The sequence below is a fragment of the Macadamia integrifolia genome, chromosome 9 (assembly GCF_013358625.1).
Source record: "Macadamia integrifolia cultivar HAES 741 chromosome 9, SCU_Mint_v3, whole genome shotgun sequence".
Lineage (NCBI taxonomy): Eukaryota > Viridiplantae > Streptophyta > Magnoliopsida > Proteales > Proteaceae > Macadamia > Macadamia integrifolia.
This window is the reverse complement of record NC_056565.1, coordinates 29029988-29044957: the sequence shown is the minus strand read 5'-3', so window position 1 is coordinate 29044957 and position 14970 is coordinate 29029988. Positions and strand designations below refer to the sequence as shown.

General features: G+C 37.2%; 2 protein-coding genes across 6 annotated transcripts in view; both read right to left on the bottom strand.

Annotated features, from left to right (window-relative positions):
• The window catches only part of LOC122088485 (DNA repair protein RAD50), a 59389-nt gene extending 58064 nt beyond the window's left edge, over nt 1-1325 (bottom strand). For 4 of the 5 annotated variants that reach the window (XR_006143077.1, XR_006143076.1, XM_042657765.1 and 1 more), the window contains exons 1-3: nt 1111-1325; nt 928-1014; nt 678-845 (exon numbers count right to left, since the gene is read on the bottom strand). Coding sequence is in view for 3 of the 5 variants with exons in the window: in XM_042657765.1 (XP_042513699.1) it covers nt 678-845; nt 928-1014; nt 1111-1233 (378 nt within the window). In the remaining 2 variants the exon portion in view is untranslated. The remainder of the gene's footprint in view (nt 1-677; nt 846-927; nt 1015-1110) is intronic. The other variant, XM_042657764.1, reaches the window with a different exon arrangement.
• Nucleotides 1326-6969: 5644 nt separating this feature from the next.
• LOC122089686 lies at nt 6970-7913 on the bottom strand. Its single transcript, XM_042659387.1, has 2 exons — nt 7404-7913; nt 6970-7314 (listed from the first exon to the last, which is right to left on the bottom strand). The coding sequence occupies exons 1-2, from the start codon at nt 7911-7913 to the stop codon at nt 6970-6972; spliced, it is 855 nt and encodes a 284-aa protein (XP_042515321.1).
• Nucleotides 7914-14970: the final 7057 nt, after the last annotated feature.

The following is a 14970-nucleotide window of genomic DNA, read 5'->3' as shown; positions in this document are numbered from 1 at the left end:
TTTTTCCTTTTTCTTGCTTAAGAAGTTAGTGATATCTTCAGATATCCAATAAGTCTATAAATAGCTTTGTAAAAAATATCTCGGGTAGATCAATGTCTACGTTAGGCCAATGAGAAGATGCAACAGTGTACCGAAATTCGAAACTCCTAAGCGACACTGCCTAGCAAACATTGATAGACCACACTGGTATAAGAAAATGCAGAATCAACAACTTGCCATGTGTCAAACTTCAAAGGAATGAGACCTATCAATCAACAGGTCCCACCTCAAAAACACCAATACCACTACCACTACCACTAGCACTACCATTGAATAACATAATCTTGATCTCAAAAGTAACACCCACCAAGTAAGGGAAAGAAAAGGAAAAAAGGGCAGGAAACCACAAGCCAGGCATTCAGTCAATTAAAACTCGACATGCAAGTCTTTGTACAATATAAAAGGCTCATAAACAACTGTAATTAGGCTGCACACCCAATAGCCTAAGTAGCTTTGTGGGCTTTAGCCCTTGTTGTTGTATATTACCTAGTTCTTTGAGCAATGAAACATTTTCTGTTCAATTAAAAGACAACGATGAAAATTTCCAATCCTAATTGTGTTGTGATTTAATGTAGTTCACTCCATACACTAAGCCCAAAGTACCCACCACAACGCCAGAGAGAGAAAGAGGGAGATACCTCCCCGGTATGTGGGTTTATAGTCTGTAGAACGCTCTCAATTGCCTTGTACTCCATTTTAGACGCCTTCTGAGTCAACTGGAAAGACCTTACGCACACCACATCCTTCCCGGCCGCCGTCTTAAATCGAAGCTTAATCTGCGCTTTCGTTTCCGTCTCCCCAGCAACCTAAAAAAACAAAACCCAAATTCAAAACCCGAAAACGCAGACATGAATTCCGAAACTGAAACTAAAATCCAACACAACAGACCTTGGGGTCGTGGATGAAACTCTGACCAGACCTCGCATTGGGAGGCAACTCTCCCGTGCAAGAAAGCTTCAAGCATTCGATTATGGTCTACGAATCAACATCCAAAACACAATCGATAGTTCATTGAATGTCACAGAAAGAGAATTATTAGTAAATTAGGAAGATATGTTAGTTTATTTTTACCGTTTTGCCGGCGCCGTTGGGGCCGACAATTAGGGTTAGGGGTTTGAAGAAGGTGATGACATGCTTGTTCTCCGGATCGAAGCTACGGATACCTTTAATCAGCATTTTATCAATAGTGCTCATCTTCACAGATTGAAGATGAAACTGTGAGAGAGGTTGAGGAAAATAGACAAGAGACGAGTGAGAGGCGAAGTGCGAGCGGAAACGCAGAAATGGCGGGTGATGTTTTTTATATATTGGTGTATGGACACTGACGCTTTCGTAGTCAACGTGCCGCGCATACGTGGCGACGTAGAAGAATGTTATGATACTCGGATCACGACCCGGGACCGATGACCCGATTGCTTAGGACGCATATGGAACTGCAGGATTTGTATGCTTGAATTTATGGCTCGGTTTGTTATACATTCTCGAGTGGATTTTGGTACTAGAATAGCGGGTTCCACGATGCATTCTAAACCCATAATCTATTTAAGAATACATGGCAAACCCAATCTATGTTTTAACTTCACTCATATAGAGAGATTTTTGTCTCGACGCAACTCTTTCCAATATCTTTCGTGACACTCCCAAGTCTCCTATGCACTTCTTCTTCTTGCTTTAATGTTTTTCCCCTTCTTGGCTAGGAACCCATTGCCTGTGCCATCATCATCGCCAAATCAACCTCCACACCTCTTTCCTTCTCCTAACTCCTCTTCCTGACATCAACCTCCTATTCATACTGAGTCTACACAACCCCACCCTACTTCCTTTCCTACTTCTCCACCAATTCCAAACTATGAGGTGGATGATGATTTAGAAGAGCATCTTACTCACGAGTGGGAACAAAATTTGGTTGGTCAAGTAGTCATCTGCAAATCATTCTGGCAACAATCTGTCACCGGGACTGCTCAATTTGTGGAATTTAAAGTATCCTATAGAAGTAGTTGAATTACATAGAGATTTTTGTTTTAGTTTCAACATCCTCTTGACATTGTGAATGTCACAGATGAAGGGCCATAGTCTATGGTGTAAGAAATATAAAAGACATTTTTTAAAGGGGAAAGCAAAATTCAAATAGGCAATTTTAAAATACCATCTTGACGCTAGTTTGAAACTTTAATTCCAACAGTTCCCCCACAAGTTTCAAAATATCAATAAAATTAAACAGAATAACTGAGTATATTAAACATAGTAAGGCACATCATTGTAGGTGTCTTCATAACTTGAATTTACACTAGATTTGATGAATTATGCTGCAGAGTATAGATGAAGATATACTTCTTGAACCTTTCTTCATCTGTGTAGCCGGCTAGCTTGTCACCTATATCCTCCCAATCGACATTCGCATCTCGACTAATCCTCAGGGAGACTAGAGCAGCAACCCAGCGTCACGGTCTCCACTTAAATCTCAGATGCACATATGGGGAATCGAACTTGAGACCGTGCACCTATCCACACAATCTCCAATTCACCCTAACCATCTGGACAACCCTCGGATGGGTACACCTACACACACATCCACACACATACAATGCGTACGACAGGGTTTGATCCCACGACCTCCACCCCTAGGCGCTAGCTCTTCAAGCCGGAGCTGCCACCACTAGGCTATCCTAGATGGTTGTACTACTTTACTATCTAGCTAGAATGAAAAATTAATTAGTAAGACTAAGCAGGTCATCCAATAATTTTATTTGAACCCTTTAAACCGAATTCAGGAATTTACCTCTTCATATAGGTTGGTTGTACGTCACATTACCTATGACATATGCCTTAAGCTCATTCTTTTAGATAAGAAAATGAATAACCTTTTGTAGGCATTGGCTTTGTGAATATACCTGCTAAGTTGCTTTTAGATTTCACAAAATCTATGTTTATTATCCCTTCATCTATATATTGCCTCACAAGATTACGTCTTAGACGAATATGTCTCGTTTTTCAAATGTATACCTTGTTTTTAGCTTTAGCTATTATTGTCTGGCTATCATAATAAAGTGATATAGAAGGCATCGGTTTTTTCCCCAATAGAATGTTTGCCACTAGATTTCTAAGCCACTCGCCTTCAATTCCAACCTTTTTCTAAAGCGATAAATTCCGCTTTCATGGTGGATCAATACCATATGATTTTTTTTATTGATTTCCATAACACCGCTCCACCACCTGTTGTAAATACGTTTCAATTAGTTGCTAATGATTCATTTGTATTCGATATCCAATTACCATCACAAAAACCTTCTAAACTAGTAAGATTACCACTACAATGAAGACCATAGCACATGGTACCCATTAGATATCTCATTATTCTATCTAAGGTATGCCAATACTCTTTACTTGAATTGTGAGTGCTCTGACTCAACTTTTTAACTGCTAATGTGATATCTGACTTGATATAATTCGTCAAATATGATACAGAACCTATGACTTGTGAGTATTTTATTTGATTTATAAGTTCACCTAAATACTTTTGTAAATGGCATCTCATCTCTAAAGATGTTTTGATAATTGGTGAGTCATAATAATTATACTTTCTAAGCATGTTTTCACATATATAGTCTGCTTGAGACAAAATATCTTTCTTTCTTTTCTAATGGTCTTGATACCAAAAATAACATCGGTCTCACTATATCTTTTATATCAAAACTGGATATTAATAGGGTTTTAGTTTGCTTCCCTATATCTAAATTTATTTCCATAATTAACAAGCCATCCATATAAAGTAATAATAAATGTACCTCTACCTTTATGGAGTTTGTATTCTTTCAACATTATTTACAATAAATGCATATGCCATTAATATCATATCAAGTTTAGCATACAATTATTTTAGTACTTTTTTCAGTCCATATAGTGAATTTACAAGTTTATAAAACTTTTTATTCTTTTCCATGTATTATATAGTATTCAGGTTGTTTGATATATATTTCTTCTTTTAAGTCATAATTTAAGTCATCTTCACATCCATTTAATGTATTACCAAATTATAAAGGAAAATTATCTTGTACCACCCCTGTTTTTGAAACTTATGGCATATACCACCCTAAAGTGTCAAAAATATCAACCATACCCCTAAAGTCTAACACCGTTACTTTAAAAATCAAAATTACTCTTTTGATCTTCAAAGTAAATATAAGGTTAGAGAAGGGCAGTTTTCTTTCTTCTCTTCAAATCGATTTCTCTCTGCTCAAACGATTAACCAGGAGAAGGGTTGTTCTCTTGAACCGTAGAACGAAGACATTGAAGCTTGATCCTACTAGGAGACGTTGAAGATCGATCATAGCAGGAGGCATGGAAGCTCGACCATTTTAGCAAGAGACATTGGTTCTGTCAAAGGAGATGATACATTGATTGAGGCTGAGCATCGGAGGAGAACCTGCAACCGTCACATCCACCACCACACCTCCATCGAAGTAGCAGCGACCAAGTAAGGTGAGAGTTCAAATCGTAGGAGTAGTTTTTCCCTTTCTTCTATTCATTGCCTTCTTTCAAACCCTGATTTTTCCATTTTTAAAGGTTCATTATTTCAAACCCATATTTTCCATTTTTAAAGATTCACTGTCTTGTTTCAAACTCAGATTTCACATTATAAAAGTTCATTGCCTTCTTTCAAACCCAGATTTCACAATTGATATGTTTCAAAGTTAGATTTTGCATTTCAACCATTGATATGTGTTAGAGGGTATTCAGAATTCGATTTTGGGGATGAATTGTTCTCACATCTGCTACCGTTCTTAAATATGCTACCAGTTGAGAACTTGAAGTTCTATGATTGTTGAAAAAGCATGGACTTTTTTGTGTACAATTTTTTTGATGTTATCAAAGTGATCACATCCTCCTTAGAGAGCTCTAACCCATCAAAATTGTTTCTCTGTGAGGTTGAAAATCTTTTTTTCTCTTGAAAATTTATACTAACTACCTGCTTATTCAATCATACTGAAATTGTCTTGTTTTTTCCCAATTTAAAATACCACCATTAATTTTGTTACTTTTATGATCAATCATTTGCAGGTAAACTATGTCAAAAAATATTGTTAGTGACTCCAACAACTCCCAAGTCCCTCTAAAGTATCGGAACTTAAGGTGTGGATGTCAGAGACGGGCATCAGTGAGAATATCTGAATCCACTCGAAACATGAACAAACTCTATTATTGTTGCTCGTAGTTCCCAGAAGGTGGTTGTGGCTTCTTTTGCTGGTGTGTACCCATGGATGCACCAAATGAATGTAATGTGACAAGAGGAACTACTACAACAACTATAGATGCTGGTAATGTTCAAATGGAACAACTGATGGCAGAGTTTAAAAAACTTGCTGAAGATTTCCGTAATTTGAAGGATACCCTCAATATGATGAGTCATATTGTAATAGCCTAATTAGTGTTGATTTTCATCTATTTTAGTGGATAAGTTAAGTAGGAAAAATTGTATCGAGATAGACCATGTGATCTTTATCAATGGAAGGAAAATTTGGGTAGATCATGTGATCCCTATAAATGAGGTTATTTGGGTCTCAGTATGCTTCAAGTGTATGTTTCAAAATCCATCCAATTCTTACCTATAATAACAACAAGATCTATCATTAACATCTCAACTTCCATTCACATCCATAACAAGTTCCATCCATACTCATAACAACAAGATCAATTCATATTCATGACAAGAAGTCCAACTTCATTCAGAAAGACCTAAAAAAACCCAACCACAATTTCTTACATGAACAACTTGTTCCACCAAGACTAAATAAAACAAGTTCCAAATAAGGGATTCCACATCCAACAGAATAACAACATATGTTCCACCAAGACCAAATTAAAACAAGTTCAACCAAAGACAAAAATAAACACAAGGTCAACCAAGACTCCCATCCACAAATTTTGAAACATCTATAAAATGATGATATTACAAAACATAATATCTATCAAATATGACAAACTCCATCATTCTTTAATTTTTCCTTCCACTCTCCCCTTTTTTCCTAGCTCTCTTTGTTGCCATCAATGCTGCCTTCTTAGCCATTCTATCCCTTTATCTTTCTTTAATAGTGGGTTGACTTTCTGTAGTTGTAGCTTGTGATCTGTTTACCATCTGTGAGCTGAGAGTTCCATCATGGTCAACATCAGAATTCTTCCTCTACTCATGAAGTAATCAACACATAAACAACAAGATTAATTAGTTTCAAGGAAACCATAACATCAATTATTATGCTTCAACCAAACCAAAACACTAAAGGTGAATTTAGTAGGTACTTAAAGTCATTACCTTCAAATCACCTCTTGGCCTAGAAGGTGGTTTTTCATTATCACTTACATCTCTCTGGCAAGTCCTTTTATTATGTCATTTTTTCTTGCATATCTCACACTGAACCATATAACCCTTCATTCTCCTTAGCTCTCCAGGTGCATCCTTCCCAAGTTCCCTCTTCCTATTTTTTTTAGGTCTACCTGGTAATCTCTTCAATGGTGGAGGCTGCCACACTTCATTGGCATCACTGATGGCTTCCAAAGTTGCCAGATCTGGAACTGGGTGAATCATCTCCCTATGTGACAACCAGTATTTTTCTATACTGTAAAATGGGTCATAGTATTCTTCAACATCACCTATTATGAACCTAATGGCTGCTACAAAATGTTTACAAGGGTTTCCAGTTCCATCCCATGCTTGCAACAACATGTCTTGTTCAACAAGTGTACAACCACTCTGGACCTCCCATCTATGACCTTAAACTCTTCATTTCCTGATGGAATTGCATTACAAAACCCTGCTTCACCTACTATCAAATCCAATGTCTTCCTGATACTTGGAGTTACCCTGCCTTCCATAGTTGCAGCTTTTTTATATCTTTTGTCTAGACTTTTCATCAACTTACATCTAAGTTCATCAACTTAAATTAAGATAGGCTTACTCCTCAATTCTCCATTCCAGTTGTTGAAAGACTCGGTCATGTTGTTCGTTACATGATCACTCTTGGCTCTTTTATCGAATGCATGCCTACACCACATTGAGGGTTGGTTATTTTTCACCAACCAATCATAAGCTTCCTTATTGACCTCCTTAATTCTTTCTATTGCCTTGTTGTAGATGAACTCATTAGGTTCTTTGCATGCAATCCAGAATTGGGTCTTCAACAACAGTCCAGGGAATGATGCTTTGAAATTACTATACAGATGTCTGCAGCAGTTTCTGTGATGTGCTCCTAGGACTATGCCAGCTATAACATCTGCATGACCCTATAACAAGCATACAAATTTCCATTATTATAAAAAGGAACATTATGTTAATATTCTAAATAATAACCAAACAAGTTAAAGAATCTCACCTTCTGTTTGTCAGACATAAAGGTAAGACCTATGTCCAAGTAATCCAACCTCAAAGTTGATTCCAAACAGTGGAAGAAAAATACCCAGCTATCCTTGTTCTCTACTTCAACAATACCAAAGGCCACTGGATATATTCCATTGTTCCCATCAACTGAGATTGCAGACAATAGCACACCTCCATACCTCCCCTTCAAATGACATTCATCTAGACCTATAAAGGGTCTACATCTATCCAAAAACCAATTCTTGCAAGCTTGAAGACAAACAAATAATCTCTTGAATTGTGGATTCTTAGTGAAGTCATGTCTCTCATATGGTACCAGCTTGAACATAGTACTAGGGTTATGTCTTCTTAGAAGATGACCATATTTGGGCAATTTTGCATAAGACAAGTCATAGCAGGCAGCAGTCTCTCCTCTTGCTATAGTAATAGCTCTACAGCACTGCAAGTTGTGTGCTTCAAAACTATACTTTTGGTGCAACACTGAAATCATGGTTTTGACACTCATGTTTGGCTCTGCTTTAAGTATAGGTCCCAACTTCCTTGCTATCCACTTGTATGTAATACTCTAATTTTTTGTGGGTGGATTGGAGCATGTATGTGATGGATCTATTGACTTGATCTTGAAGTTTGCTTTATCCCTACTGAGAGATGCATATATTCTCCAATTGCAACCATCAGTAGCACACACAGCTGTAAATCTTGTCCTTTTATTTTTTGTCCTCAAAATCTCAAACCCTTCTTGTATAACATAATTCTATAAATTTGCCCGGAAGTGGTCAACATCATAGAATATGTCCCCCTTTTCTAACTTCACTCTTAAATCTGAATCTATGTCTTGCTCTCTGTCATATGTGCCATAGTAATCATTAGAATTGTACTCTAACACATCTGAATCATCTGAAGTTTTCTCTACATCTCCTGATTTACCATCACCATCCTCATTCTCAGTAATGGTATCACCACCCTCATCACAATTAAAAAAGTTATCAATTGATTCAATATAATGCTTGTCACTGTCATCTTCACATGCACAATCACTATCATCCCCAGATGAATCATAAATGACATGAGGAGTTATCAACTCATCATTAATCTTAGTTCCCTTACTCTCAGCAGTAGCAGCAGTATTGCTTTTAGCCTTAGCAATATCTGAAGATGTACCACTTCCTCCAGCAGTTACAAAACTCCTACTAATAGTTGATACATTCTCTTCAAAGTTAGACCCTGCCTCTATATTAGAAGCACTCAAATTCTCTATCCTTATTGCACCAGGACCACAGCCGACTGCACTGTTAGTAGCTTTACTAGTACCACCACCTCTTTTAACAGTATGCTTACTAGGCCTAGAACTCCATTCAGTCACAATTGGAGTGTCATTGAGATGGCCCCTTCTTCTGAGTTCCAACATGAGAATCACTGCACCATCATAGCCATTGATGGTGTAATCACCAACAGTGGTCTTACTTACAGTCAGACCATACACATATACTTTCATAGTAGTCCCAATATCATGCACAGTGAACAATTTCAAGATAGATTGCTCATTAATCAAATCCATTTCATCAAGATTGGGTAATATACACTTCAATCTAAAGTTGACTGTATGGTGTACCGGTGCATACTCTCTTATCACAGTGTTATACACATCAGAAACCATCTCAACCATAGAATACATATCCAGGTCCACTACTACCTCTTCTTGTCTTCCATTGTATATGTAACGTATTCGAAACAAAGTCTCCATTGGTTAACCAACAAAAGCCTGTATAGCACAGTTGAGAAACAGTACCAACTAACATCAAAAGAAGGTATCAAATGCATACACAACTAGCCTGAATATCACAACCAAACAATAATTTATAATGAAATCACACTTCAAATGAAATCTATATCATTTACCCCATTTCATTAATTTGAGAATGAAATCTATGTCAAATGCATACACAAGTAGCTTAAACATCACAAATGAAATATGTATGAATAGAAGTATGTATCATTTACCTCATTTCATTAATTTGAGAATGAAATTTGTATCAATTCCATACACAAGTAGCTTATACATCACAACCAAACAATTTTCAGACCTAAGTTATCTCACATCAGAACCGAATAGAAGATCATGGCATAAAGTCACCAAAATCATGGTATAATATTAAGGAAGAAATGCAGGGCATGTGTTAGAGTACTCACAACTAACCAAAAATAGAGTGTGTACTAACACAAAGGATCGATAAAACCGCTGTTGTTGTTCGTAGGCTCAAACGATAGTAGGCTATGCACTAACACAGAGGATCGAAGGCTGCTGCTGCTGCTGTTCATAGGCTATGAAGAACAAATCCCCCTTTCTTCTATTCACATTGCCGTTGTTGCTGTTTGTAGGCTACGAAGAACAAATCTAGCTTCCAACTCGTTGTCTGCTGGACGTATGCTTGCCTTCAACAATTTCAGCATTAAAACCCTAAATCGATCGGAGGAGCAACTCACCCCGTAGCTGAAATCACTAAATTGCGTCGGAGGAGAAGGGGGTTTCACCTTTTATGCCCAAATCGATTGAAGGAGAATGCTTTTGTGATGTGCTGAAATACCTAAAGTGCATTAGAGGAGAAGGGAGTTTCACTATCGGAGATGAATGTGGAGAAGGGGTCTTCATCTATCATGTGGGAATTGAGTTTTTACTTGATAGAAGGGTAAACATGACATTTAAAAAATTCAACGGTGCCACATCATCACTTGACGCTTGGGAGCTGACGGAATGGATGTAAGAGACATTATTTCTTCAAAATAGGGTATGCATTAGATATTTTTGACCCTTTAGGGTGGTATATGCCATAAGTTTCAAAAACATGGGTGGTACAAGATAATTTTCCAATTATAAATATAAGCCATTGTTATTATTACTCGTATGGTTAGTAATTCTAGCAACCGGAGCAAAAGCATAAAAAAAATAGGCAACTAATGCAACGGGTGCAACTGAATATTGGACCCAGGGGTACAACAGGGCCGAGTTGGGCTGGGTTTCTTAAAACCCTAGCCTAACTCTTAGTCCCCTTAATTGGGCCCAAACCCCCCCTGATCCTGACTCAGGGCCGCAAAACTTTAACCCAGGCCCTACCCTTTAGGGTTCAGCCCAACCCTTACCCGCCCTGATTGGTCTTGATTTTTAGGGTTGGGCCGGGATGACCCTGACTCTGATTGACCCTAACCCTGCCCCTGGTTTGCCATCAAGGGCCGGGATGACCCTAATTGACCCTGACCCTAGATATTCTTTTTTTTTGGTAGAAAAAGGAAAAGAGATCCTTTTTATTGGTAAAAAAGGCAAGATAGATCAGTGAGATTGTGAGAAGATATATTAGGAGTTTTGAGGTGTCAATGACTCAATGTGAAATAATATATAAAATTAGGTTAAAATCAGGGTCACAACTAGGGTCATAACTAGGGTCAATGTCAAGGGCAAAAATCAGGGTTGGGTGGGGTCAAAACCAAGGCCAAAAGTCAGCGTAAAAAAATCAGGGTCGGGTTCAGGGCGGGCTGGGTGGGCCAAAGACATCAACCCTTACCCGCCTTGACCCTGACTCAGGGTCAGAAGTTTCAGGGCCGAGCCCGCCCTTAGGGCCAAAATTTTTGGGTCGGTACTTGTTCAGGATCATGGCGGACCAAGGGCGGGTCTGGGCCGTCAGGGCCAAACTTGCACCCCTAATTGGACCTAGAGAAGCAAGCATTTGTTTCAAAGCATTATATAATCTGATTGAAAATGCATTTAAATTTTGATTCTTACATTGGAAATCAGCCTCTACCCAAGCAAGTCTTATTGGTTCAAGTATATGATCCTCACTTTGTAATGGCCAGGTTAAGTCCATGCAAATGGAACCTCAATATGAGACAAAGCGAACAAAAGCTTTGCTTCCATATTTTGAAATTTTGACCATTAAGTTGGTATATTTTTTCAAACTCATAATCGATCCTCATCTTCTGATCCTCATCTTCTCCATGACAGGTTAAAATGATCCTACTGTAGATACAACATTGGTGAGTGAAGAGAAGCAAGTAGGGAGAGTTGGCGTATCAAAATTGACAAGAGGAATTGATGCATTAGTATTTATAGGAAAATTTGGTGTGACACCAGTTGCATCCGTTGCACCAGTTGCAACAATTGCATTATGTGTATTTGAATCCGTATCACTTGCTATATAATCTTATCCTTATTTCAAAATCCTTGAGACGGTAAGAAATAGAGTTCATGCAATAGATATAAAACATTAACACAATAATTATATATTACAATATATATACTTTTCAGTTTGAAACCCGCTACCCACCTGACTGCCATGATCACTTTACTTGAAGGCAGAGATATCTCTGAAGTTACCCTTTTTGTATGGAAGAAAGCTATTGAGAGGACATGATAGAAATCAAACCAGAGAAGAACTACAGGGAAGTAAGCAATACAGAGGAGAAGAAAGAAATCAAAACAGAGAAGAATACAAATAAGCTATTCATGAAGATAGCGTGAAAATTATATTTCAAAGAAAAGCATAATTCTGTAGTTTTCTGTTTATTTGTGCTTCCAATGTAATATGTTCATGGCTACTCATAATGAAAATTTTACAAGTTAACATTTAATAATATTGATGGCCTTCTTTCTTTTCGGTAAATATATTGATGGTTGTTAAAAAAAAATTCATCCATACGGATCCAATACCAAGAATTGGGATCAGACAGAGGCAATACTGATACGATCTGTCCAATTCAGGTCAGTTCGATTTGAATGCTCAAACCATGTCGGGGTTACCAAACTAACTCCGTCAACATTAAACTAACTAACAACTCCATGAGAAGGGAGGAGTCAATGCAACACGAGTTCTTCTTTGGTGTTCAATGTTGGGGATACACTTGAATAAGATCATAAACAATCGCATGGTTAATCTAGATCATGTAATCTCTATCCAACAGTAATTGACATATGATAAGTCCACATGGCAGAATATACATGCCTTGTGAAATTTGAAAAAATATATAAATATATATATAATTTGTAAAAAAATAAAAATAAATTCATCATATTAAAAGAAAGAAAAGAAAAAAGAAGAACTTAACAAGCTTGATTGTAATTTGTATAAGGTACCGAGACAGAGATGAATTCCTTAGCCATGCTTGGTAACCAAGAAAATAAAAGAAAATAGTACAAAATACATAATAAAACAAAAGTCATGATTATACGATGATTTTTTTATGTGTCTGTCTCTATTTTCAAATTCAAGTTTTTTTGGATTTTCTAAGAGATTCACTCGACCATGACTTGATGTAACTCTGTTGTTTGGGTTTGATTGTCTAATTCTGAACCTTTAAACAGTGTTGGTAATATCTCAACAACCATTGTTTATTTTAATTTGAGATTTTTAGAAATAATTCGATCCCTCTAGATTTCTACTCGATGGCCATATAAAGGTCACCCAAAGCTGTTAATTGGTTTTCTTGAAATTCTAATCCTAAAATTAATTTTCTGTTATCGATATGCTAGATTATGGTTTAGTACCTTATTTCTAAATTTTTTGATCGTGTCTTTGAGATCCTACCTGGAGTTAAGATTTGTGTCCTAGATCTACAGTACCATTTGATTCATCTTATGTTGTAGCAATACGAAGTTATAAACAACCTCTTGCTTAAGAAATCGAAGGTGTCCCTCAAAATTTTGACCAAATTCCATCAGAGTGGGTGAAGATATGTCAAAGGTTCATCATGGCAAAAATTTAGTTAAAACCTTGAGCATGAGGTCGGTGTTATTAAGGGCCCGTTTGATAACGTTTCTGCCGTTTTTGCCGTTTCTATTTCAAGAAACGGCAGAAACATAAATTTCTGTTTCTAGAAACAAAAACAGAATTGAAGTGTTTGATAGTCATGTTTCTGAAAGTCGATAGTAACCAACGAAAAGAATGGCCATGAGTCGTTTCTAGAAACGGCGAAACAAATTCTATTTGTTTCGTCTTGGTCGTTTCTTGAACCATAAATAGGTAGAAAATTCAATTTTTATTTCTGAAAACAAGTGAAACGAAACAGTTTTATCAAACGCTTTTTGTTCTGTTTTTGTCGGCAGAAATGCGTTTCTTGAAACGTTATCAAACGGGCCCTAAGTTGTTAAATAAAGAGTTAGAGAGAGAGACGAGAAGACGTGGAGACGTGGAGACGTGGAGACGTGGAGACAGAAGTCATGCATCTCTTGGTTGCAACAAGGAGATTGCAATACAGGATTTGTCCATTTGCTAACTATCCAATGTAGAAGTAATGATAATATCTTGCGACTTAAGTGTTCAAGATTGAACGTAATCAAATTCTTAAGTTTGTAAAGAGTCCTAAATGTTTCTTTCAAAAAGAGTTGACCTAGAATTTACTTTTTTTAATCCTAAAAAGTTTTAACCATATGACTGTAGAGCATTACAAAGTGATTAGTCTTTGCCAGTCACGATGAAGGTTATCATTAAAATTATGGCGAATCGAGTGAAGGAAGTGTTGGGGATCCTTATCAAACATGCTCAATCGACTTAATTCCACAAGAGATCAATTTTTATACTATCTTTGTCACTGAGATCTTCACTTATATCAACCACAAGAAGAGGGGTAAACAGAAGCTCATGGGCTTGAAACTGTGTACGAAGAAGGCATACAACTAGGTCGAGTGGGTTTTTATTTAAAATTTACTCATTCAGTTTGGTTTTTCAAGTCACTGGTTGCATATGGTGTTGTCCTCTCTTAGATCACTGCCTTACAAATTGGTAATCAGTAGTGGGGTTCGTGGCACTTCTTAATAAAGCTTTACTATCTAAGGTGGCCTGACACTTATGAAGTGAGCTTCAATGTGGACTTAGTTTATCAAAGATATCTACTTTCTCATCGGGAGTTTCTGGATGCTAATATAGGTTCCAACCCATCTTGAAAATGAGCTCACTAAACTATTCTCTGCAGCTAATCATAAGTGGAAGGAGGTTCCTAAAATGGTGTTCTTTCATATGTTGGCAGCTTTTATGCACTCAAAATGACCTTATATCTGCAAGGTTTTGTTCTTCTTGATCATCAAGGTCTGCCATGTGTGGTGGTTTTAGAACCTGTATGCATCAATGATATATTGGTAGGGGAGGCAATGCACATCCGTGAGGGTCTTTTGCAAGCTATCTTAGAAGGTGCTTATAAGTTGCTGGTTGACAATGACAATTAGGAAGTTTTTTCATGCTTACACAATGCTTCAAATGATTCGGCTCTATCAATTCAGATGATTGTTGCGGATATATGGCACTTTGCCTATTTCTTTCATTAGTGTTCTTTTCAATTTGTTTCAAGGGATGCTAGTTGTTGCTGACTCCCTTGTTAGGAGAGCTCGATCTATTATGGATAAGCTAGTTTGGCCCAATTCAGATCCTTGTTAAAATGTAAACATTGTTTCAAAATTCAGAAGTGTAATCCGTTCAAATCGATAGATTATCCTTCCACCCTCCAGAAAAAAAGTTTAAGCTAAAAACCCTATTTCAAAGCCTCTTAGCACCTATTTTTTGGTTGGGGCCGGGGGGGGGGGG